The sequence below is a fragment of the Anguilla anguilla genome, chromosome 9 (genome assembly GCF_013347855.1).
Source record: "Anguilla anguilla isolate fAngAng1 chromosome 9, fAngAng1.pri, whole genome shotgun sequence".
Lineage (NCBI taxonomy): Eukaryota > Metazoa > Chordata > Actinopteri > Anguilliformes > Anguillidae > Anguilla > Anguilla anguilla.
In genome coordinates, this window is record NC_049209.1 from 27,475,196 (window position 1) to 27,503,182 (window position 27,987).

The 27,987-nt window shown below is 43.8% G+C and overlaps 1 protein-coding gene across 1 annotated transcript in view; it reads right to left on the bottom strand.

The window, feature by feature from the left end:
* Window positions 1–26,802, bottom strand: part of LOC118235053 (leucine-rich repeat-containing protein 75A-like) — a 32,592-nt gene extending 5,790 nt beyond the window's left edge. The window contains exons 1-3 of the mRNA XM_035432021.1: window positions 25,069–26,802; window positions 19,383–19,511; window positions 10,738–10,850 (exon numbers count right to left, since the gene is read on the bottom strand). Coding sequence (XP_035287912.1) covers window positions 10,738–10,850; window positions 19,383–19,511; window positions 25,069–25,323 — 497 coding nt within the window. The 5' untranslated portion in view covers window positions 25,324–26,802. The remainder of the gene's footprint in view (window positions 1–10,737; window positions 10,851–19,382; window positions 19,512–25,068) is intronic.
* Window positions 26,803–27,987: the final 1,185 nt, after the last annotated feature.

The window sequence follows — 27,987 nt, forward strand, 5'->3', positions numbered from 1 at the left end:
TGTAAAGCACAGAACTGTCCTCTCCCTCCTTTCTCAATTTTTCATTTTTTTTCTCTTCCTGCCTCCTTTGCTATTTTCTGTTTAGCTGTCACCCCTTTCCATGTACATCTCACAAGGCCAGTTATCACACAGACAGCAGGTGTGCCCTGCAAATGACAGGCGCTTGTCTGCTTCCCTACCCTTTTTTGGGGGGGGGGGGGGGGTGACAGACGGCTGGCAATGCAGCATGGGAAGAATGCAGGGGGAGCAAAGACAGAGCGAGTAAATGAGTGACAGAGTATCTTGTTTGATTTAATTGTCAGTGTCATTACCACACCCGATAATGTAGAGTATCATAAAACAGGGTGAAATTACGGACATTCTTTCCAGTGTGTGTGTGTGTGTGTGTGTGTGTTTGTGTGTGCGTGTGTGTGAGAAAGATAGAGAGAAAGGGAGAGAGAAAGAGAGAGACAGAGAGAGAAGTGTGACAGAAGGTGCAGACGTGGGAATCCTATTCAATGCTATTGAAATTACTTTTGAAGGCACTGTACTGTACAGTAATATATTGACACAGAATACAGAATACAATCCACAATTCACGTTGAAGGCAAGTCCACTCCATCATTCTCTCTCTCCCTTTCATACAATGCTGTACTGATTGCTGCAGTTTTCAGGCCAACTCCCTCATGTTGTGCTGTAATTCAGCCAATTTATTCACAAGCAGCCTCCTGCATTTGCTAATGAAGAACACACAAATAATGCGCGGTTTAGGTACTGCAGCACATACAGGCCATAAACATGCACAGCCTTATGGAAATAGAGTACACTGCAATAAATTTCAAATAAGTGGGCCTCTGAAAAGAAATAATTAATTTCACAGCAGCATAGTTTATATATATTGGAATATCTGAAAGCGGTAATAATTTATATATTTGTCCATATATTGTGAAGTGTGGCAATTCCTTGATAACACACAAAAGATATACACAATGAATTGCAACAAAGGACAAAGATAGAAAAATAGAAATGTAAATAGTCCTGTGTTTGCTGTTGTCCTGTATTGGTATTACATACTTGTACTATAGTTTAAGATATTAATTGAACTGCGTAGTCATATCGATGCATGTCTACTTGATTCTTTTATTATTAATCTTCCCTTTTGTCTATCGTTACTTTGTTCTTTTTGAGGCTTTGTTCTTTAACGAAGTAAGTGCTTTTAAAGAACCTTTATAAATGAAAATTCTTGTAATAATTATCATTACATTACAGCTGGAAATCCAAATTGTAAGCATGGAGATCAGCTCTGGCACATTTGGGGAGGATGTGTGGAAAGGTCCCCGCAGGGTGCTGGGTACAGCAGTACCGAGGCGCCATATCGTGGGCTATTCAAAGAGAAACATCAGCACTGCTGCAAATTTACAGCGAGTGGATGATTTAGCGAGGCACTGAGGTACTGGGAAATAAATTCAATGAAAGAAAAAAATGAGAAAAATCTACATAAACTCTGCAGAGGAGCCGAACACTTTCCCGCTGACAAGCCAGTTCAGCCTCTCACTTACTGTAAATGAAATCTGACATTTGGTGGAATTGAAAAGATAGATATTTACTCGGCTGGATAATAAAGCTGAAACAACAAAATAATCCAGGTAATGTGAAGAGCTTTCCAATAAACTGAAAAGTGATAAAATTAGTTGGTAACCTGGCCACAAGTCTGCTTCTGCATGCAGTGTTCTCCTTGGCCACTGAGATTGTTCCCTTTGAAAGAGCTGCCCCTCTCTCCTCATACTTGAGATATGTGTACACAATTCCAAAATTGCACACCTCTGCAATTTTAAGCAAACTCAGTGTTGGGTGCTTAAAGGGTCCAGAAGTGAAGGGGAGTGAGATACGCTCATGGGACAGAGTTTGTGGGTGCGTCTCATTGACAATAATTTGTTGCCAATTTCACCATTTAAGCTCTTAAAACGTAGATTGGAGGAGGGAGAGAAACACCTTTTCTGAGGATCCTGAAAACTGCTTATTTAAATGATCAGTTTTCCACTTTTCAATGCCTTTTTTCTCCCTTGGGGAGAATGCACTATAATCAAATTGGTCAAATATGGGCTGTAATTCAGTACATAAACTGAGCAGTTTAAAATCAGTGAGGAGCCACTTCTCATTTCATAGGCTATTGTTTCAAAGGGGCCGATTGAAAACAATCAGAAAATGGACTCACTTCTGCACAGGAAGTTGTATTTTCTGTTGTTTTATTGCAAAGGCTTTCATTCTTTCCAAGCAGTTTCCAGCTTAAAGGCTATCGCTTGAAGTGATATTTTACCACAAAAACTTTGCGCAGAAACTTCATTTCATAAGTGCCCCCTTGAACCAGGATAGGCTTCACTGGCTCCAATAAGTACCCACATCAGAGTAATTGAATCTGACAGCTCCAGAGTTCCAGTCTTCCACTCTACAACTTTTTAAATTTCATTAGACTCTATCGGAACACAAGAACACAACACATAATTAAAAGAGCAGGTTATTTTGTCCACCTATGCTCATAATTCGGCTACAGTTTAGGGAGTCCCCCATGGCTCAGTTCTAGGCTCCATTCTGTTCTCTCAATGACTATATAGTACTTGCTGTATTACTGCACGCTTTGCAGAGGCTTCCTCTCTGATTACAGCTCATCACCTGAAGCTCAACCTGAGACAGAGCCATTTTTCTTGCTGGCTAAACACAAACATTCTTTCTGTAACCCCAGATGAGTCCACACTGACCCCTTCCCCCTCTGCCAACAATGACACATCAGTGACCCAGTCCTCCAGTTTCTTTCTCGACGGTGTAAGTACAATCTGACGACTACAGCATGCACCTCCCACTTAGCCCCAAGTGCCGGCCCACACCCTCGGGCTACTGCGAGTCCCTGCTGACTGTCATCCCTGCCAAAACCACCAGGCCTCTCCAGCGCATTCAGAACACAGCTGTTCGTCCAGCGTTCCAGCTCTGACCCCGGTGCCCCTGCCCTCCTCATCCCCCCTCACTAGTTTCCACCAGCAGCAGGCATCATATTTGGGACACTGGCCCCTGCCAGCGGGCCCCCCAAAGGTGCAGCCCCAGCCAAACCTGAGTCCATCACTATACCAAACGGGCAACGGGCCAGCCAATGGTCAAATCAGCTCAACAACATTTACTGCCACAACTTCTCCCCAATTTAAAAGAGGCAGCTACGGGGAAGAAGGTGTTTCAACTGCTGAACCAAACATTCAATTCTGTCCCAAGTATGCAAGAGTCATAACTCTCTTCAGTCATATTTAATTAGCAGTGCAGCAGACTACCTGGACAGACCCCTACCTTAATCTATGCAAAGTCTGATGTGAACACATTAATTCAAATTAGTGCCTCTTTCCATCACAGCCTTAGATATGGAGATATGTGAATAAAGGCCTTGGCTTGTTAAAAACAGTAATCAATTTTGAACTGAGACTCAAATGAGATATTCTGAATTTAACAGTCTTTGCATTTTGGATAAGCGTGTCCATCAAAATAAATCAATATTATTAACATGAACACTGTAGGTCATGAACTGCTAATTATACAACTACTACTACCAAAAATTGTTTTAAAAAATAATGTTTCCGAGCCTTTGTTTAGTATGTTTAGTTTAGTAATGCCATATATATTGTCCCTGTGCATTCATTGACTAACTATAGCATGTGTAATGCTATTTGTGGTGCATATAATCTTAGCCGTCTCCAGCTGTTAGCAGTACCTCCTCCAGAGTCCCTGCCTGTCATTGTCTTGCGTGTTTGCATCTACTGATATTCATACAGCCCGTCCCGATTTGCCACTGCACACACAAGGATTAGTCTGAGGCGAATAGGGTGGTCTTTTAATTACAAATACTGATGAGTTAACATCTGGACAGAGGAGGAATGGAGGTATGGTAAGACTGGCAGTCTGCTGTGTACCAACACTCTTGACTGCTTCTTTCTCCTCGTAGAATTACACTGAGAATACCAGAGAGGGATTTCACGTGCTCGTGCAGCTCACCGCGTGTGCTCGGCTAAAGTGCTCTCTCTGGAACCTGTGGAATCTCACTAAATCTCATTCGTTTTGTTCTCCTTTCCTCCCCATTTATGAATCCACCTCTTCTCTCTTGCTCACACGATTGCTTCTGCCTGTGAAGAAATTGTCAGTTTTTTTTTTACAGGCAGAAACAATTGTATGAGAGAAGAGGTGGATGTATAAATGGAGAGGAAAGAAGAACAAAAAGAATGGGAAAAACAAAAAAGAAAAGGGAATGGAAGGGAAGATGGAAGAGTTGATGAAACACAGTAGAATGGAGGGTAAGAAGAACAGATTAGAGACAAAAAAGCCAAAAGATAAAGGAGGCAGAGAAAGGGAGGGAGAGAGAGACAGAGAGAGGGAGAGAGAAACAGAAAGAGAGATAGAAAGAGCTGAGTGAGAAATGCCTGTCAGCTGCTGAAAGCATTTTAATACACCAGCCTGGCCGATGTGTCTCCATTGCTATTCCTTTCTCCTTTTATCACACACACACACACACACATGCACACATGCACACATGCAGCAACAAGCACACACACACACACACGCCCACACCTTATAAATGTCTGCCTTTCTGCTGCCTGCCAATCTGAAGTTACACTTTTACATCTTATAGTTAAACAAATAAGACCAGCGTGCTGATAAAATGTTTATCGGCTACACATTCACACACAGGCTCCTTTCCTACTTCTCCACAAATGCAGAGGCATGCACCCAGGCACACCACTCAACCAGGGCCCATTCTCCTGCTTTCCGTCGGTTTGGGAAAAGGCATATTGGGTGAAAGGGAGGATTTTTCCGGAAACAGGGTGAAAGTGGACGAGGGGGCTGCTGATCCAGTGGAGAGCTGCATGCTGAAGTTAGTCTCATCTCCGCAGACTCTCACACCTCACAGACTCCCAGTCAGGAGAAACGCTTTATTTTGCTCCTGTCAACGCTGCCCAGCCTGTTACTGATGACCTTCTGCATGCAGAACTCACTGCCTGAGACTGCAACTACACACACTGGACAAACTAGGCAGTGAAGGGGAGGACAACACACATGAATACACATACAAACACTACTGCACAAACACACACACAACGCAAGCACACATACATGCATAAATTCATACACATATCACACATATGTGCTATTTCCCATGCACATGCACATACACACAGACAAACAGGCAAGTACATCTAAGCACATTTACAATGGATAGGCTAATGGCTTGATAGCCTTGTTGAATGTAAAACATCTTTTTTACACATACAGACACAGAGCTAAGCACAAGCCCTTCCTCCACCACTGCTCCACCCACAGGTAGCTCCGCCCACAATTTATGAGTGACAGTGGAATGACCGGAGCAAGTCCGGCGCAGGCATTTTTGGAGGCATTCGAGGGAAACGAGGCTGTGACTTGGTCTAATAAGAGTTTTGAGTACCCACCCAATGCCACCAACAACGCCCTTGTTCAAATTATTCAAAACTATCATCTTCAACTAATCTTTCTCTCCCTCTCCTTCTACACAGCTTCCCTTTTAGAAGGCTGGCTTTTAGAGGTCAGGTCGAACGAGATGACGTACCCTACATTACAATCTGTCAACTTCAACCACAGGAGAGGGCCAGCAGTGTCAGGCTCACATGTGACTGAGGCCGGCATATCTGTAACCTTGAACTATATGAGCTGAGTGTCCTGCCACCACGTGCTCCTCCCATCCAAGCTGTTTCTCTCCCTCTCTTACCTCTTCCTTCTGCCTGACTCTCCCTCCCTCCACCTTACAGCAGCAGCAATGTATGTTAATATATCTATGTTTAATGCATCAGATGTTGTACATATATTTTTGTGTCCAAATATTTACAATACAGAGCTTGGGCAATCCAAATTCAGTTCAGGAAATTAATTCAGTGAAAAACCCAGTAGAACTTTATGGGAATTTTTGTTCCATGAATTAAATTTGATTTCCTGAACTGGCTGAATTGAAATGGAACTGACCTCAATCCTGACACAGAATACTGTATATGTAAGCATGTGTGTGTGTGTCACACATACGGGCCTGCACTCTTGAATGGTCAAAAATCCCCCGAGGTTCCCCAATCTCATGAAGCACGATTGAACACAATTCAGTAATGCCATTCTTGCAAATGAAGGGTGCATAATGTATTGAAAACAGGGGCACCACCTAGATCTTTGTTAAATAAAATTACAAAAACTTTTTCTCTGAGCCATTGTTTCAGTGTGAACAAATACAATTTCCCCACTTCATTTTTTTGAGCATTCAATATAGCTTATAAACAGCATTTATTCTATGAATTCCCAGTAAATATAATTTTTTACACAACCTTTTTTGCTTATCTTTACCTAGGGTGCCAATTCTTTGAGAAGGCGTACACATACACAGTATTTTGTGGCGCGCAGTCGAAAACTCCTGTCATGATGGAGCAATGTTGAATCACTGAACGCAGCACTTTGCCCAATCGTAGTTCCTAAACTTCCTATTGGAATGTCTTTATGCCCAGACATGCTGTATGGCAGAATGCCAAACATTCAGCACTGTGCCAGTTCTTTTTCCATTATCCCAAGTCATCGCTTTACATTCCCTATGTTAGTGCTTCAGTGGTGGGGCAGTTCCTGAACGGTAATGTCTTCTGGCTCAGGAGCTTCTGCCATTTCAAGAGCCCTGTGGGCAATACTGTTGACTTAATTAAAACTTAACCTACATTTAATGCTGTAGTAATGGCGCACATAAACCACCCGGCCTAGGAATGTTGAAAGCCAGGTCTGGCACTGTTACTCATGCTGCTCAGGTGTATGCACATGTTCTCTTGGATTGTACGCTGTTCTGGATAAAAGGGTCAGCTAATTGTAGGTAATGTTTGGCCTTTGTCACGCTCAGTGGGCCTACACTCTAAAAAAGCCACTCCGTGGATGTTAGAACTCGTTAGCTTTGTGGCGTTTGCTGGAACTGCTTTAGGGTTCATTGTGTTATTCACTTCCATGCACCTGAAGAGCTCATGCAGAGAAAATGTTTTCACATTCAAACAGCAGGACATTCTACAGAAGCATCAAACTGCAGAAGGAGAATCCCATATGGTAATCAATCCTTCAGTTGGCAAGCTTTGGTCCTTAAAATAGTGCGCAGTCACACATTTGCAAGTGGAAAATAATTGTTCTCAGTGAAGGGACTGTGGGACCCTGCTCCCAGTTTCAGGAGAAAAGAGCGTATTTTGAAGTAAGCCCACTGGTGCCCACAAAGCTCAGCTCTGCTAAATCCAACATGCTGGAACTCCAATGGATGATAATTTACACAAGAGGAGGAATGCTAATTCCCGCTAGCTGCAGCTCAGTTTTCACACAAAACCTCCCCCCTTTTTCTCCAGAGGAAACATCACACATGCTGGCGGCGCTGGACATAATCTTCACAGAGGTTGAGATCTGACTAAACTGAAGATGAGATAAGGGGCAGAGTGCTTCTTAATGACAGACCTCTAGTAAAAAAGTAATCAGCCACAGACAGAAGATAGAACTAAAAAGAAACGTGATCCTTGAGCGTGATATTATGCATAAGTGATGGTATATGTAATTTCCTGTGCTGGTTCTTCGGGAATCAGATCCTTCCAGAACAATTATTTTTCTTGAATTTTCCTTCTTTTATGAGCAGTACTGTAGTTTATAGAGGCAGGCTCTTTAAGTTCTGAGTTTGATTAGCTTTCCTCACCCTGGTCATTTCCAGCACCGGGTAATCTGTTTTTGGTGCTGAGATTGATCTGCTGTCCTTGCTCAGTAATTGCCCTGTGTTGGGGAAATGAAACGCTGAGATAATCCTGTGTCTGTAATGTCTGATACTTCCCATTAAAAAGACAAGGGAGAGGACTGAGTCAAATCGAATTGCTGGCGTTCCTCCCAGTAAGCCAAATAAATGACGCCATTCATCTTTTCAAAAAAGAAGATCGTTGATGAGGCGCGGCAAGGCGCAAAAAGCACAAGAACTTTCTGATGTAATATGAAGACAGGTTGAGGACTTCTCACATGAAGCATCACATGCTATAATGGGTGAGACAGACAGGACTACTGATGGAAAACAACAGAGCATGATAAGGAACAGAATGCTAATCGCATTAGCACAGTACAACAGCCTGGCATTCCATCATGATTATACACTGGTAACAATAGCAGGGAATGGGTGGAATGCAGAGAGGGATGGAGGGAGAGAGAGAGAGAGAGGGGGGGGGAGAGGGACTTGAAGTGGAACATGTACAGTTCCGATCTCCACATGCAGTGGCAGATGAAAGCATTTGAGAGGGCAGGCTCCAACTGGTGCTCACTGACTCCCCAGCGTCTGCCCCTTGTTGAGTTTATTAAAAGATTGCCCGTTGCACTCACACTCACAGGCATGCACACACACACACAAACAAGCACACAGTCACACACATGGCATATAAGCACACGCATACACATACTCACTCACATATCATACAAACACATGCACACACACAAACAAGCGCACACTCACACACATGGCATATAAGCACACGCATACACAGACTCACTCACATGCCATACAAACACATGCACACACACAAACAAGCGCACACTCACACACATGGCATATAAGCACACACATACACATACTCACTCACATGCCATACAAACACATGCACACACACAAACACGTAGTCACACACATGGCATATACACAAGCACACACACTCACACACATATCATACAAACACACACATACACACATATACAAACATGTACTGGAGCCACATACATGTACACACATGCACACACACAAGCAAACACATTCTCAAGTACACACACATGCACGCAAATACACATACACAAAAGCACTTCCTCACACAGACAAATGTACACATTCAACATATGTGCATGCACACATAAACACGCACACCCACAAACAGAGACAAGTGGTCATCTGCACAGCAACGTGATGGAGGCGCCACACTCGGCGGTAAACAGGGCAACGCTCTCCACGGTAACCCCATACGTTCGGCATGTGCAGCTGCAGGGAAGGGTGCTCATGCCCCCCCTGGCAGAATGATGTCATTCATGAGCTGATTCATTTAGCCAAGTGAAGTAGCCCTCATTTTCGATGTGTCCTCAGTCAGGGCCAAGGCAGGACTGGGTCAGGGGCCCGCACAGGGCGGATCGGGGCGGGGTGGGGTGGGACGCATGTGCAGATGCGACCACATGTCATCTTTAAATACGTATGGGAGAACCACTCCGTGGGTCAGCTTTTTTTCCATTTCCGTTTCTGAGCTGAATAATTTACAAACATCAGCTCAGAGTGTTTTCTTAACTCTGCCGGTGGGCTGGGGGGGAAATAGAGAGAGAGAGAGAGAGAGAGAGAGACAGGGACACAGAAAAAAGAGACCAAGCGGGGGAAAGAAGAGAGAGCAAGAAAAATACAGAGAAAGAGAGAGGGGGAAAGGGAGAATGAGAGTGTGATAGAGAGTATTCTATATGTACGCTTTGGCAACATTTACTAATGTATTTCATGCAAATTGAATTTGAGAGAGAGAGACAGAGAGAGAGAGAGAGAGAGAGAGAAAGATCATAACTTGGCCTGAGTGGTGAAGGGGAAGCAGATCTTTAGCCATATCGCTGCACTGGATGAGGCTGGCGGTCTCGGAAGCTGATAACTAATCACTTAAACGAAAAGAGAAGGCTCAGCTGCGCCGGGCCCCACACGCCCCCCTCCCCACTCCCCCCTCCCCCCAACATCGCCCAGCCCCCCCCCCCCCCCCCCGGCTGTGTGTGGGCGGCCTGCTAATCCACTCTCATCTAACGCATTTTCATTAGTGAAATATCACTGGTGGAGAAGGAGCCACTGTGCAGGACTGCGTCACCGCTTCCTCTCCTCTGGGACGAGCTTATGGGATAAACACAGAGGGATGCACTCGGGAGACCACCCAGGAAGACGGGGGAATAAGGAACGGGTAACTACTTCAAGACAAAAAAGTCATTAAAGGAAAGCAAAGCAAAGAAAAATCAAAGCTGTTTACGCAAAATCAATAGAAAATATCTGTGCATATATTCTTCCCTGTCTGCTCATCCACAAAGCAGCTCTTGAAAAAGCTCAAGCCTGGGGTTGGTCTCTAGGATATGATTTAAAGACAAATAGAAGAGTGCATCCATGTTTCCTCTTAGTTGTTCAACTGCATGGAGATGGAATATTGTCAAGCTGGCAGCCCGTATCAAGGTCTCATCCCTTGCGGTAAAATTCTGCAAGACTGCCTGTGGGGTGCAATGTCCACACCCCTTTCCCAAAGCAGGCTAAGGTGAAATAATTATTTGAATTGCTTTGCCAGTAAAAACCAGGAAATGGCATTAATTTGATCTCTCGCAATTTTAAAAAGAAATGTCTATTTTCAGTAATATAACAATACAAAATCATTCTTTCATGTTTTCGGTTAGTTGTTGAAAATTCTCGGCCATCTGCAGGAGGGTTTCAAAATGGCTGACCTGACATGGGTGCAGAGCAACTCAAATATGAACTATGAGACACGGTGAGGTGGTTCAATAGTGAGAGGAGGTGTGTGTGTGAAACACACCACCCTTCCACAAACCGCCCTCTCAGGATGCGACCAGTGACTTAGCTGGCATGGCCCTGGGGCCCCGGGGGCCCGCCCGCAGTAAGTGCTCCTCCCCCGCCGGAATCCACAGAGCCATCTCTGCCCCCCGCCCCCGCCCCCGCCCCCGGCTCACCACGCCTGGGGCTTCCTCTTCAGCAGGCCCTGTCTTCTCCACCGTGAGTGGGGGCTCAGGTGATACGTCAACTGCCGGCACACCTTCTCCATGGCGCACAGAGCATCCCCTTCCTTAGAGAGAGATACAGAGAGAGAGAGAGAGAGAGAGAGAGATAGAGAGAGAATCAGACACCTCTTCTCTCTAGGTAACACCATCCTAGAACACACATTAAATTATGACTACCGTGGATTGAAAATCAGTGCCTCAGGGAACTCTCTTCTGGCAGTGAATGCATTAAAAGACAAAGCTCTTAGAGCAATCTATGCAATCAAGAGAAAATTCTACAAAATCAACGTCCCCAGAGAGATTGAGAGAGAGAGAGTGAGAGAGAGAGAGAGAGAGAGAGAGAGAGAGAGAGAGAGAGAGAGAGAGAGAGAGAGAGAGCACTCCCTGTGCATTTCTCAAACTGAAGCACAAACAGGTCCAAACAAGCAGCCACCCATTGGACCGTCCATGGAAACAGCGGAAGCGGCCATTTGCAGAGCACAGGCAGGTTGACAGCTGTGCTGATGACAGGTCAGCAGTGGGCCAGTGTGTGCCTGCAAACTGGGGTGAACAAGGGCAGTATCAGGGTGGTAACCAGGGTGAACCAGGGCGGTACCAGGGCAGTGCCTGTCTGTCACACACGAGCACAAAGGTGAACAGGCCCAGGGAACACCCTGCGAGCACACAAACCCTGCATTTTTAATGCATCATTGAACTGAGGCCAACATGCAGGAAAATCTGCTGAGAGTCATTTCTGATCTAATTTACCTCCAATGACCTCATTGGCAGTGGAAACTGGAGGCAGGAATCCCTATCAGAAGAAAGGCTACAGAATACACACACACACGCACATCTGCACAAACACACACACACACACACACATGCACACGCACATCTGCACACACACACACGCACATGCTCACACACGCACATCTGCACACACACACACACACACACATCCGCTTACACACACACATACACCCTGCACAGGCCCAAGAGCGACAGATCTCCAGAGGAGAGGCCTGTCACTTTCACATTTCACCTTCCACTTGGGTTTTGTTTTCTTTTATCTCAGGTCCATTTTCAGTCTCTCTCTCTCTCACACACCTTCACACGCACATACACAAAGACGCAAACACAAACACCTATCAGGAGCCAGTACCAGGTGAAGGAGAGAAGACGCGTGCACAGTCACGGACACAAAGATGACACATGCAATTGCGGTTCCAGTCAATATCACATAACCTGAATGTGAATTTGACAGAAACTAAAATCTGGTAGTTTTGCCAGTACCTTGTGCTTTCACCCAGTGCAGAGGTCCACAGCAACCCTCACATTGTGATCCCACCCCCCTGAGAGGGCACCCAATGGTGCAGCTCTTGTTAATCATTCCATGCTGATCTCCAGCCCCGGCTACAGCGAACAAGCTCAACACAGCATTGAGAAAATGAAGTTATTAGCGCTAACTCCCATTGTCTCGTAGTGCAACGCAGGCAACAACTCAGAAGGCAAGTCCAATTAAGCGTCTTGCGGCCGGCTAACACTGCTCAGCACACGCCCCTGGCTCCAGACTAATGAAGCAGAAAGTCTGTCTCTGTTGCAGTCAGAAGCTGTTGAGGTCACTGCAGGGAAGACTGGGAGGACCGGGCATTGATCAGGCCGCATTGATTCGCAGTGTATCTCCCCTGGTTTGCCTCCTCTCTCGGTCACTCTCGGCAGACTGCAGAGCACATCTCCCGTTTTTTTCATTCATTTCTTCTGAACTGAGTAGAAAGTAAATGTAATGTAATGAGCAGAAACTCTTGTCAGCTGGAAGGAGGCAAGGCCATTTTAACCTCAGGCTTGTTCTGTTAACTCAAAGCGATACACCGGGTGCAGCACTTAAGTGGTCACGTAATGAGGAACCTCATTTAAAGCGATGATAACATGATGTGCTCTGGGATGCACTGTTTGAGAGTAAACTTTACAAGGCCCTGAGGTCACTGAGCTAAGGGGACCTAGGACACACCTGCACAGGCTAGGCCAGGGTTACATTTGGCTTATGCTCAGACAGAGATACTTAAATGTGACCCTTGAGGCCAGCAGTACTGCTGGTTTTCATCTTTTCCGTCTAATCAAGGACTGAAATAGACCTGGGATATCTGGTGTGTGGAATCTCAGGCAAACCAGTAACATTACTCAATCAATTAGCTACCAAGTAGAAAAGAAAGCTAGATGTACTATCAGCCTTAAGGGTCAGATTTGAGTATATCATCATAATGTTTAGATTAGGGATAAGTTTTTATTTTTAAAAAATGCATAGAATTTAAAGAGCTTGGTCAGGGTTAAGGTAGGGCTAGGATCAAGGTTAGGGTTTGGGTTCAGGGTATTGTTATGGCTAACTCCCTGGCTGCTTCCATCTCTTCCAGCCACTGCTTAGCATCTCCTGTTAACAGCCCAATATGTTCAATATGACAGCAGTCTGTTCCTAAGATGGCCGATTCATAAATCTTTGGCAGCTCATACTCTGTTCAGCTCTACCACAGGTCTAGGCAAAATAAACAGCTTTGAAAAGTGATTTTGCTTCTTTGCACTTGGATATATTTCACAGATTCACAGTCAAAAGTTTAGTCATAATCTCAATATTTAAACTTCTACATAAATTCACATGAAAGCGGAAATCCTTGAGCACACCCAGTTAAATCAGCTTTGATAGCATACATTTTACTCCGATAGTGTACAATTGATCCCTACTGAACCCATCAACTCTCAGTTGAATCAGCTTCAAACATTTTACCGTGTAGCAAACTTTAACAGGAAAGGACATGTTAGCAATGTGTTCTTAGGGAGGTACATAGTGTGCTGCGGGTTTCCCGTGCATTTCAGGCATGTGTAAGCTGCGCGCATGCGTGCGTGGGTGCGTGCGGGCGTGGGAGCGTGTGTGCCTGTGTGCGTTCAGTGAGGCATGAGGTCTTGGACTGGGGAACTAGGTTTTCCCTCTATTTTCTCTTTTCCCCGCCTCTCTCTGTGTGCTATTCCCAGATCTGACCTTTACAGCAAGAAAATGTGAAGGAAATTGATTAGTTGATATCTCCATTCCACACATCCTCCTCCCAGTATACCCCCATCTTCAAACAGAAAAGACATTTCTATTGAAAGGACGCAAGGAGTGCGCATATGTACGTACATGGGTGTGCACACGCACACACACATACAGACACATATGCACACACACACACACACACACGCACACGCACACACGTGCACACACACACACACACACACACACACTGCACAGGCCCCAGAGCTGCAGGTCTCCAGAGGAGTGCCCTGTCAATCTGCTCTGCGGTTGTCCATTATGTAGGTGAGAGTGTGTGAGCACTGTGCAGGAGAGGGAATCAGTGGTCATGCTTCCTGGCAGATAGACACTCATCCCTCCTGGCAATGCAATCACTGAATCCCAGCTGTGTAACACGCTTCAGGGCACCAGCTTCCAGACACGGCAAGTCCTCCCTGTTTTTCTCTTCAACACCCAAACCATCTGTGTTTCTATTCTACACCTAAACACACCCTTTCCTCTATTCTATACCCAAACTCATCCCTGTTTCTCTGTTCTACACCTAAACACCCCAACCTGTTCTTCTATTCTACAATGAAACACACCCTCTGTTCTACACCTGAACACACCCCTCTGTTCTTATAAACCTAAACACACGACCTGTTCTTCTATTCTACACCAAAAACACCCTCTGTTCTTCTATTCTACATCTAAATGCAATAACCTGTTGCAGTCCTACTGAGCAGCCACTTAGTCATGATGCCATTGAAGATAATGTGAGTTCTATGATTTATGTCCAGACCATTCCAAAATACCACACTCACATCCATCACGCAAGCTTTCCGATTTGCTAAGCGAAATCATTTAATTGGAACCTGAATATGTCACATTATGCACAATGTCCTTTAAAACAGCTGGATGTGTACAACTGCACAGACTGCACTGATGCCATAAAACCTTCTCCGGATTTCATTCGTTTGGCTAAATGTCGCAAATGGCGTGTGACCACACATAATTGTGACACACCATTGGAGCCGTCAGCTTCTCATACCATTAAAAGCTTTTTTTCTCAGAAGATCTTTTGGCCAGGGGAAGGTGCTGGAGCAGCGAGCGGCTCGAGTGTGCGCGGCGCATGGTTGCGCAGTGGCTTTTTTTCTCTCCGTCTCCCGGTAAGAGAAGGAGGCCAGCGCCTCGCGGGGCTGCCGGCGGTGGTGTTATGCTGTGCAGTGTGACTCATCCAGGAGTCGCGACAAGAGGGGCCGCGCAATCAGGTTCTGTCTCTGTCTCACGCGTCAGCAGGTCCAGCCCCGGGGCCCCAGCCTCTCGGCTCCGTCCCGGCCGCGCTTCAGCCGCAGGGAAACGAAAGCGCCGCAAATAAAACTGACATCGGCCGTTAGGTTCAGCGCGAGGCATGCCTACGACGGCCGTGACGGCCATGACAGTTACGATAAACAATGTTAATGCTCAAAAGGCACTTATTTAAATGTCGACATGATTAAGGAAGCACTCTTCCCAGCTCTAGACACTCTGCTCGTCTGCATTACTCTCGCCTATTGCAAGGACAAAATGTCACTGTACCCCAGGCACCAAGCGGCTGCAACATGCTCAGCACTGGACATACTGTAAAATTATTCTAGCTACCAATTTTTTCAGTTAAGCCTATTTTTAGGGGTAATACAAAGTTCAGTGTTACTTCAACACTTGCTAGAGTACATTTTACTCTGATAAAGTACACCTGATTCCTACTGCATTTATGTAAAAACATTTTCCAGAGAAGCTGCGCAGCTCAGACATTCGGCATCATCCCTTTCTCTCTTGATCTCTCTGTTTCTCTCCCTTGCAATTCAGTTGTGCATAAAAGTACATAAAAATAACAACACAATAATAATAATAATAATGGATGTTACATAAGACTGCAATCATAATAATCACAATAGCCATTACAATAACAACCTAAATGAATTTATTTCAGGAACGACATGATGTCGTAGCTGCCAGCTCACTGCCCCTCAGGCAATGGCAGGCTCCACATGCTGTACAGAAAGTGTTTCTCTTTCTGGCCTTTCTGATGAAAAGCTGCATGACTTTTTCACCAAAACAGAAGCTGCCCTCCACTGCAGTCAAAGACAGTCTTGTACACCACCTGACGTCTCTGCATGACATTGTTCCTGTGACACATTCCTAAGAGCATAAGAATACATAAAAGAGAGAACATGCATTCTTATGCATGCTTATTCAGCCCATCTAGGTTTGACATTTACTGTTGGCGCTCACCCGGCTGTTTGTTTTCCACTGCATCACTTGCTGATTTTCATTCTTCCAGGTTAAAATTTGTTCATGGTGAAAAGCGAGATACTTTTACAGAGTGTGTGTTTAACACTCCCACCTCTTCCATTTAGCGTTCTAGGCCAGTACCCATACCACCCCGGACCCTTCTCTCGTCAAACTGCTAAAGCTAAACAGTGCTGAGCTCGGTTGGAACTGGGAAAGGAGATGTTGCTGGGGAGCCAGTAGGGGGCACTCTTCCCTCTGGACCGACCAGAAATCCAACACCCCTGCTCAGCGATGGGGTACTGTGTTGTAGAACATGCTGTACTCATAATGAGACATTAAACTGAGGTTGTGCCTTGCTGTGGTTATTAAAGATCCAAATACACTTTAAAAAAGATTAGGGTGTCCTGGTCAAAATCACACAAACTGGCTCTCAACATCTGGCTACCAGGTCCTCTCCTGCATCTGACTGGCTACACAATCCATTGCATTCCCTAAAGAGATTGACTCCCTGGGTCATTACTGAAAAAAAGAATTCTGTTCTCAGTTGACCTACCTTGTTTTAAAGAGAGGTAAAATAAATAAAACAAAAATGAATCTATTCAGCGCTGATGGATAAGCCAACAAATTCACCACAAATGCATCTCAGTTTTACCCGGTAGCTGCAGCCCACTGTCTCAAACAGAAACATGGTCCAACAAAACAAAAGATTTTGGGAAAAGATTCAAATGCGTTCATGTTGTTTCAAGCTTACTAAAAGTGTGCTAGCACTTCAAAGGGAAATAATGAGAAGAAACCACATATTGAAAGTTTGCAAACTACATTATTATAACTAAAACGCTGCTTAGGATATTTTAACTTCTGTTTGACAAAATGAGAGAAACAAATAAGATAAGAGAAAAAAATAAGAGAATGAAAGAATGAAGTCTTTGAGCAAAGAGAACAGAGAGAAAGTGACATAAGACAGTGCGAATGAAAGTGAGTGAGAGAGAAAGGAAAGGAAAATCGAGAGACAATAGTGCCCTCTCAAACACTCACCTCCATCACTCAAAGTAGAGTTTCAGGAGGATGAATCATTTGGCATAAAGCCAAACAACATCTAATAGAACCCCTCAAAATCTGTAAATACCATATATGATTAATAATGAAAAATAAATACTTGCAACTTGAAAATCATTATTACTACTATTTATATCCTTCCTTCAGAATCCCCTTACTTCTCAGAGGGTATGTTGCCCGTGTTAGGGAAAGAGACGTGCCATTTCCAGGGCCATGGAAATTAATTCATCTGGGGATTTCAGCACCAGAACTTTCCAGATTTCACCACCATATGGGGAGGCAAGTACAAAGCCTGGTCAAAGACCATTTAACAATTTCCCACAGGAAATACTATGACATAAAGATAAGCAAAAACGGAAAAGACCTCCCGCAGCTCTGTCAAAGCCTGGGTCTGTATGTTGTCAATGGTAGGGTACGGGCGGATTCTATGGGTAGATATACCTGTTGCCCACCCTTTTTTAAGCAGTGCATGATCACAGATGCAGATAGTTCCTCCCTCAGAGCATTCCTTGCCAAGCCACTGTAGCCTAGCATTGAATGGTACTGGCAGATCAAAGTGAAATTACTGTACTCAAAAAGACAAAAACGCCACCACACTCAACCTAGTAAGCTGTGCAACATACCAAAACATACAGACGGGCCCAAAACAGCATAAAGGAATAACTGAAAGCAATAAGCAGCCAAAAGGCATTTGACACCTTTCTGGAAGCCATCGACAATCACAGTGAAAGAGCCAATCTGGCAGCAAGAACCATAAATAATAGCACAATAGGAAAATTATCCAATCTGAAATTGGCACAGAAAAAATCAACAAATCCAAAAGAAAACAACTGGTTTGACACAGATTGTCTGAAGGAAATAAAACCATCAAACCAAATGCAGAGGGATTCATCTAGTGCATATTTAAGCCTCATTACTGTGAAACACTTTAAACTCAAATTTTCACTCAGAACATAAAAACACAATGTACCCAGAAGCAAATTAGTTACAAGAGAGCTTGGATCTGCTGGAGCAGTATTGTCAAATCAGAGCCCTGACAGTACACACTACAAAGATAAAAATCGTGATTTTTATGAAGAGATCCAGACCTCAGGGAATTAAGCCAAAGTTCTGCACAATATGTATGGACAACTGCACACCCTACAGCTATTTGGGTTTAAAAATAAACCCCTCTGGGGCAAGACTTGTGGTGCAGTCTGTAGGGCCACTGACTCTTGAGCCATATGTGAGTCCCCCCCCATGTGGGCGGGGTTGATCTCTGCCATGGCTCCTCAGCTGTAATCCCTACATGGCTGTAGAGGATGGACCTGTCCTCTTGTTGAAAAATAATAAAAGTCCTCTGGATATGTCAACTTTACAATGGAAGAACTGAGAAAACATGCAGGGCATTCTATGCCATAAAGACACAAATTACAATTGAAATACCATTCAGTTGGTTAAAAGTAATTGTACTGCACATATTCTTAAACCAGTTGCACTCTATGGCAGTGAGGTGTGATGTCTGCTTCCCAAACAAGATTTTGCTTTCCGGGAGCAAATACACAATATAAATCCTGCTTGCAGAATTTGTTTGAGTGTCATATATGTGCAGTGAAAAACTGAGTGAGAAAAAGTGAGTGTGAGACAGAGTGACAGAGGGTAGATGGTGAGTGTGTGAGTGAATGAAGTTGAGTGTGAGCGAGTGAGTGAAGTTGTGTGTGAGAGATACAGAGAGACAGAGGGTAGATAGGGAGTAAGGCAGTGAGTGAGTGAGTGAGTGAGTGAAAGTGAGAGAGTGAGACAGAAGAAAATGCTTAGGTGACAGCCCTGGAGGGACTGCAGAGAGCTCCATGTTAAGTGGCAGCCTCTCTAGCTTTACTCCCAGAAAATTAATAAATAGAAGATGAGCCTAACACAAACACACACAAACCCATACACACAAACACACACAAACTCATACACACACACACACACACACACACACACACACATACATACACAAACACACGCACACACATTCTTTATTCTGTTTTCTGTTTGCAATTTTGAAACACATTGTCAATACATTATTGCATTGTACTATGAAGTGAAAGAAAACTCACAACACCAATACAAGTAGATGCGTGTGTGTGTGTGCGCGTGCGTGCGTGTACGTGTGTGTTTAAGTCCAGGAAGTGTGTATGTGCAGTTATGCATGTGTGTACCGTACCCATGTGGTTTGTGCCTGCAGTTACGCATGTGCTTACTGCAGGTTTGTGGCGCAAAGCCCTACCGTTTTGGGGCAGTGGACGTATCGGGCCAGGCTGATGATGAGGTCGTGGGTGATGGGGTCCACCAGGCTGCGGAAGCTAGCGTAGCGGTACAGAACGTCATCCAGGGAGGTCGACTCCATCCCCAGATCCTGTACAGACATAAGGCACTGCCCATCACATCTCCCCAAAAGCGTTCAGCTCCTTAACTGCCCGAGTGACCCATAACTTTCTCTTTCAAAGGATTCAACTTCTTATGCGCATTTAACATCAATATTTGGAATAGTATTGATGCTGTACGGCGTACATTACGTGGGTTATGTGATTGTCTCATTGAGATACTTGAACAAGCAAAGAAAGTTTCTTTCAATGGTGCTAAAGAAGGCGCTAAATTTCCAGTCTATTAGTCTGTTTGCCATTCTCTCTATTTATACATTTACATAGGGTACACTTCAAAGAACATCAGCATCAGCAAACATTGTGAATATCAGCCCATGGTCACAAGCATTTCCTTTCAAGCAATACCAAACAAATATACAGCAATGTTCCAGACAGGGAGCCTTGAGTAAGCTGGGCTTCTCAATGCTAGGTGGTCTACAACATAACAAAATACTTCATAATAAACCTCCACAGAGTGAATGGTGAGGGATCTTGGACACACATAAATTAGGCAGAGAATTATCTGGGTAAGCTATTGCGGTTGTTCTTTTAACTCAGGCAAATCTGAGTGCAGACCTCATTTCCATTTGAGCATTGCAACGCAGGCTTGACCAGTTGCGCCGGTGCATTAATGCCTGGCCAGGGCATTAAGAATTCGTATTGTAATGTATTTTCTTTTGAAGTAAAGGGTGTGTGTGTGATACAGCTGCCCCCCATGACATTATCATTAAGATCCCATTCATGGGAAAGAGGAGACGGAGGAGGTAAAGGGAACATGAAAACAGACTGGAAATCAAAGCTTCTCCAGGAACATTAAAGCAACGAAGGACCACTGAACTCCTTCCTCTCACAACCACGGTGTGTGCGTGTGTATGTGTGTGTGCGTGTGTGTGTGGGTGAGTGTGTGATTGTATGTGTGCCTCAGCTTGGTGAAAAGTTGACCTCCAACAATCCAAACACATAACCCCAAATATTTCTCATCTGATGTCTGTTATCTACAATGGAGCATCCCAGACAATCAAACCTGCCCCTTCAATCTGTCCGCAGGCTAAAAATCTGGTGACCAACTGCAGGACAGAGCAGAGAGATAGAAAAACGGCAGTTTGGCATTTCCTAGTATGAAGTAAATATTTCATGGTGGGGGATATGAAATATGAATGAATGGACAAACAATTCCAATGAATCATTTGAACCCTAAATGAGGGTGAGAGCAAGGTTTCTGAGTCAGGCATCGCATGTACATGATTCAGAGAGGTTTTTCTAACTCAAGAACGCTTTCCCCACCTTATACACGAGAGATGAGATCAGAATTGCTGTCCACGGCAAAGAAATGAAAAAGCTTAGCAGAAAAGCCCTCATTAATTCCCATTTAATCAGGCATCCTTCCAGCACCATGGTTACTGAGCATCGGGCAACGGAGAGATGGGACTGTCTGAGTCACTGTGTTCTATCCCAGCATGCACTGGGATCCAGCTGCTGTTCAGCCATTATAGATAACTTTGTTTCCTCTGGTAGTCAGTATACCACATACATACTGGATACACACTAGGTTGTTTCATACTTAGAAGGATATGTTAATGCAATCTGTTAGCATTCCCTAATAAGGAAGATTTTTGTTTTTAGTGCTAATCCTGAACTAGTAAATTGCAGGGCCACTGTTGTCCTAGTGAAGCCCAAGTGAACTGTAAATGAGGAATGGTGTAAGCTTATAGTAATTTTTCTCAACATACAGCATAGCCCCTTCACCAAACTAAGAAAAAGGGTGGCCTCCATATCTCTATGTTTAAGCAGAAAGAATTACACTTTACAAGCAAGATAGCTCACGGCAATATGCTAGCCCTTCGTGAAATGAACTCCGGGGTTAAAAAATAAATAGGGGTTGCCAAAACTATTTTCAAAAAGCAATTTGCACAGGGCCTAAGAAGGATCCTACACATTTTCCCCCAGAAATGCTGTAGAAAAGGTAATGCCAAAAATGAGGTCAGAGGTATTAAAAATAGGAAATGGAGTTTTGCAACCATCCAAGGCATAGCTGATACACTCAAGCACTACTTTGTTGAAAGCTGCCCCAGCGAAAGTCTACTTACATCTAGTAGCATTCGGAGTGCTAAAAAAAGATTCTCAGAAAGTATTAGATAACATTGAAACAAGGGACTCTGAAGTACTGGGGAGAACAACAAAACTTAAGTATGTTGGCAGGCCCTCTGGATTGTTGATGATGGTTCTATAAACACTTGGTGAGGTCATCTACAAGCCGCTAACATAAAATAAAAACCTCTTGACTCCAAGCATATGACATCATATATTAGGACTTTGAAAAGCCTTTGACACAGTACCACATAAGCAACTCATTATGAAGCTAAAATCTGAATGAAAGTGCTTTCCCTGGGTGGATTCAAAATTGGCTTCAGGATAGAGAACAAAAAGTAACAATAAGAAAGATCAGGCTGTTGCAGGAAGCCACCCAAGAATCAGTGTTGACTTGGGACCTCTTTTATAAAAATGGCATTGACAATGACTATACTACACACAGGCATGGTAGAGGAGGCCAGGAGTTCAGCTTTAAGGTGGGGTCAGCTGCGACCCCTCCACACTGGTAGCATGCTGCATGTGAAGCTGGCGATGTTGGAGAGCTCATTATTACTCTTTAATCACTTCCCTACAGTTTACCTACAGCCTTAAGACATTACAATTATTTATTACTTACTAAATAGTTATTGTATTTTAAGCATGTAATAGTTTAGTGATCACATGATGATTTGATTCTTGATTTATCTAAGTTGTTTTATTTATATAAAATATTTTTTTCATATTATCCTTTTATGAATTTATTATGAATGTTGTTGTTGTTAGTTTTTAAAGAACTCAAATATGTTTTTAATGTTTTATTTTCCACTAATCTATTTACTGCTTTTATTGGTATATTACCATTGTTATTGATCTTACACAGTAAAATGTTTATTTGACATTGTAAAACAATCAATGTTAAATCAACTCTTACACAGTACATATAGTCCCTATTGGACTCACATACACTCTGTTAGAGTTGAATTAACACGGGACATTTTGCTGTGTACACGTGGAAAGCTCCGTAAATAAACATGCATTGTTATTATAACAGACACGTGCAAATAGCCGGCCACAATCAGAGGAATGGCCAGTTTGTGGCAGTAAGACGCTCTTATGCACTTACTCCCCTGGCCAAAGCTCGGCGTGCTGGCAGAAATCCTGCTCTGGGCAGGGCAGGGTCTGCTAAACTCAGAAAATGACCATTAAATCTTCCATTAAGCAGAGTGAAGACCACAGGATTTATCTCCAAGCTCCGCCCACTCCCACTACAGTTTCATCCCCGATAAAGCACCCGGTCCAGCTCACAGGAGGCGGAGCAGACAGACCCACACCCCATTAAAACGGACATCCTGATCTACAAAAGATCAGAGTATAAAGACATCAAATCCTTACCAAATTGCCAAATCTATGGGGCATGGGGGGGGGGGGGGGGGATGCAGGTTCACAGAGCGACAAGGGAAAGTGTGTCTGATCAAAGGAAACGGGACGTTCAATAGCAGGGAGGCAGTAGAGAGACCGAAAAGTAATCTCAATTTAGAAATACATATTATACATGCATAATCACCCAAAATGGAAATGGACTATGGTAGACTGTGTCACTGTGTGTGTGACATCACTTCTCTCTCTCACACACACATAGTGACAGATGCTGGGTAAAAGCACAGTGAAGACCGGAGGTCTAACAGCAGTGAGAACTCCTCACAGAAAAAACCCACATTCTGGTGAGCGAAATATCCACTTACAGCCTATTTTAATCCCTCTTTCTCTTTCTACCTCTCCCTCAGCTTTACCCTTGATCTCATGCACTGTCTACATCTTTCCTCCTCTTGCTTTCTCACTTGTTACTTATTTTTTCATGAATTCCTTTCCTTTGTACTTTCCATTGCACTTGCATCTTTATGCTTGGCTGGATGGTGTGGACATGTAGGTCTTGTTTTGGCGAACTGTGCAAAGAAGACTTAAAGTCTTTTAAGACTCTCTCTCTCTCTCTCTCTCTCTCTCTCTCTCTCTCTCTCTCTCTCTCTCTTTCTCTCTCTCTCTCTCTCTCTCTCTCTCTCTCTCTCTCTCTCTCTCTTTCTTTCTCTCTCTCTCTCTCTCTCTCTCTCAGCTTGCCTAGGCCACAGCATCCCTTGTGGCTTCACTCTGAGGTAAATCGGCCTGCTCCCGTTGGACGGAAGGCTACGCTCACAGTCGATGCAACCGAAAGCAGGGAAACAGAGTGGATGGTTGGAAGGAGAGGGGATGATTTGCATATCACTGTGCTATTCAAACGCCAGGTCCTGAACACAGGTGTACGCAGGGCACAGCTACCCACGTGGCCAGCGTTTAACCCATCCTGTCACATAGGGACATCCTGTGCAGTAGATTATGAGTGTGTGGGAGGGGCGCAGCTTTGGTCTGGGTTAACTTGCCAGGCTTTCTCCCAGCGACCCACACCACACTGCACTTAATGGAACCTTAAGGTAATGTTCAAAGGACGCGCAGGAAATGTGCACTGGGAATGTGTACCCAAACCTAACCGGATTTCTCATCCCTCAACATCAGCATCCCCCTCACCCACACCTGTTGGGCTGGGGAGCATCACAGAGTCCACCTTCAGGGTACAGTCACTGTCTGTTCTTCCTCACTGGCTGCAGACAGAGCACCTAACCCCCTCCCCCCATCCTTAACCACACACACACACACACACACAGACATACGCGCACGCACGCACACACACACACACACACACAGACACACACACACACACAGACATACACGCACACACAGACATACATGCACACACACACACACACACACAGACATACACGCACACACAGACATACATGCACACACACACACACACACACAGACATACACGCACACACACGCACATCAATACTCCCTGAGGCACCACTGCAGAGTTACCTAATTAATTACTTTCCGCTTACACCATATCCTAAAATGAATGAAAAAGATATCTATGTACGATGTACGGTGAATCTACTGAAAATGTCTGACCTGGTTCCTAGGAAAATTTTCACTGAAAACCACCAATATAATACACATGCATGAATTAAATTATTTTATGTATAGGCCTATATTTTGAATATCATAAGTAATACAGAAAAACAACATGACACTGTGGACTGTTAGTATTCCAACGTAACACTGTGCATGTAATCATGCAAATTATTCATAGAATTTTAACATTGTGTCATTTAGAAGATGCTCTATACCCACAGCAACATATAGATCACATTTTTTAAACATACAATCCATTTCCACAGCTGGATATTTTTCTGAAGTAATTATTATCAAGCAGCTTGATTAAGGGTACAACCGTACCACCCCAGCTGGGAACTGAATCCACAACCTTTGAGTTAGGAGACTAGTTCCCTATGTTGCTGTTTCCCATATCACAAAATCAAGCAAAGTGTCTGCTACTCATCCATCTTTTGACGGGCGTTTATAGGCCGGCGTTCTGGGGGACTCACTCACCTGTCGGAGTGTCTTAAGCAGCTCCGTCGCCTCGTTCTGCTTTCCCTCTTTAGCCATCACCATCATCTCTTGGATCATTCCGATACGTCGCTGGTATGGAGGTGGCGGTCCGCCGCGACCGAACCTGTCCCCTGACCTCAGCATGAAAGAGGCGAAGATATCGCCCCGTTGTTTGGTCGGCGTCCGTTTCCATCCGCTCTGCTGTGGGCTGGACCCGGGGTCCGGCCCGGCTCCCTTAGTCTGTTTAGTGCCCATGAGGGTGTCGTGAGCAAGGTGTACAAGCAAAAAAGTACACCTGTCACCTACTCATGCAAACTTTACCGTCTCGTTATAACATATTCTAACAAGTAACATCGCTTCTGTTAGAGCTTTTAAGAATCCATAAAATAATCACGATCTAATGATAAAGGTGTAGCTACTCTAATAACAAATAATAATAAATAATAAAAATAATAATAATAATAATAAAGCAGCGGGACATAAAAAAACTCAGGATCCCATTAAGACGTAACAGTGAACAACGATATCTCGAAATTATGGCCCGTGGTTACAAATAATTTCTATATAATTTCAGAAATGCTCTCGCAAGTGAAAAGGACATATTATTCCAGCTGGTCGTGAAGAGCACACGCAGAGTACTGTAGCTACTTGACCCGTATGCAAGAAAAAAGATTTCTTCCCTCCAGCGATGAAGAGCAATCCGCGCGCAAGACCACGGGTGTCACCACGCACGCCACAAAAGTTTCAAGCTATTTTCCTGGATTGCTACAAGTAGGCTAATACATCTGATGGGAGTGGACCGACATAACCAAACAAAAGGATTACAGAACTAGTCTATAAAATCCACTGTAAATCCATCGAATGCCCGATGAGTCTGCACACAGGCGTTCAGTTAGAACAGAAATATAGACAATAAGACCAGTGAGGCATTAACAGAGAGAGAGAGAGAGAGAGAGAGAGAGAGAGAGAGCTAGCTGGCGTCCTTAAGTGTGACGGTTTGTTTTCACTGTCGCTTCAATGTACATCCCTCCAGACCTCCCCAGGTCTGGAACATCTTCGAGGGGACGACGCCTGCTTTTCTCATACTCAGAAAGCGTCTCGCTTTATGAAGCAAAACTGTCCTTCATCCTTGTCATATCCTTTTATTTATTCGCTTGAATTCGATTTATTCTGTATAGCGTTTTCAGTAGATCCGCAGCAAATAAAACCCAGAGAGACTGAGAAAAACAGAGTGAGAAAGGGGGAGAGTGAGAGAGAAATAGAAGCTAGAGAATGGAGCGAGGTGACGGGGAAAGAGGGAGTGTACTTGATAACTTCGCCCTTCAGTTTGTGTTTTTGTTGTCAGTCATAACTCAACAATAGGTTCCCAATGCTTTCTTGTCTGATAACGTGTGCGTTCTGCATGTTCACTGTAAAATCAATTTTAAAATCTTATTTACATGATTTCGTTGCTTTGGGAACTTAATTGGATCAGGATATATTTCGAAACACATAAAAACCTATAGGCTACTTTCTAAAATAAACTGGTGATCACAATAGGCGAGATTATATATAAACTCTTCTCCGTCAATTTATTTGCTACCACTCCCATTTTGAATTCCCTCAGGATAGCCATGCGCCCAAGGTCCGATTTTTCTAAACGCGCCAAAAACTGCATTTTACCGAAAAATCGGATACAAGGTCGATCGAGAATTTAATCTGGATAGAATTCAACAGAATAGTTGGATCAGGTTGGTAACCGACTTAATTATATGCGACTCAGAACAGATTGACTTCATCCAGTTGAGCTCTGTCAGTGAAATGCTGCCTACATGTATCAACAATAGAAACGTCTCTCATAATTTACATGTCTCTGATTGACAGTATAAAATGAGTAAGCTACAAGTGGGTGGTTTGAATGTTAAAAAATACTTCAATGACACAGAGAAGCTTGGCTTTATGAAACATTTGTTGACACCAGAGAAGAAAGCACATCTCATTTTATTTCAAGTATACGAGGGCGCATTGAATTTGCCGATTGGCACGTATGGTTCTCTGTGATATTACAACACTAAATAACAGAGAGCTTGTAAGGATCCGGATATTTTAGTGATTCGATAATTCTCACGAACACGGCCTGAACTTTGACCTACATTTCCCCTACGGTATTCTCGAATGGATAGTTGTCATGCAGATGGCGATTATTATGCTTTCGTTTATACGGATGGGGCGCTTTATAGATTAATTGGTCCTGTTCCGGTCGCCCCCTGTTGGTTGCGTTTGCACAAAGAAAATGCTGCTCCACCGCACTTTTATTGCAACATGAAGGTTGAGTATGTTTAAACTTCTATCATTAGTACAAGAGAAGTCACGCTTACTATAAATACAAAATAATTACACGTGTGCCATTTGTATTTGCCTATAAGACAGACCACGTGCTTTACACGCGGACATCTTTTTTCAGATATCAGCATATATTACTCCATATTTTGAACTGATGCCTGGGAAACTGACATTTGCAATTTTAATACTGAATATCTACTGAGAAAGGTTCAAAGTTGGCTATGCTTAAAATGCTCCAACCGGATACGGAATGCAAAACCGTATGACAAGCACACATCCATAACAACTGTCACACTGACACTCACAAGCCGACAACCTTACCGGCTTTTCGTATCGGAGCCTGGCCTATTCGGACAATCAACTTAAATCTGACATAAAGTCAGCAATGGGTGAACTGAGTTACGCATTCATGCAGATAGGCCTGAGTCTTTATCCAAGGCTTCCCTCGAGTTGAAAATGAACCCTCCAATGAAAATGAGGATTTTTAACCTTGGATAGGCTATTTAAATTAGGAACAAATATAACATTTATTAAAAGTTGAAAATTATTTGTATAACGAATTAAGTTTCGATTTTGGCCACTTGTTCTCTTGGGTTC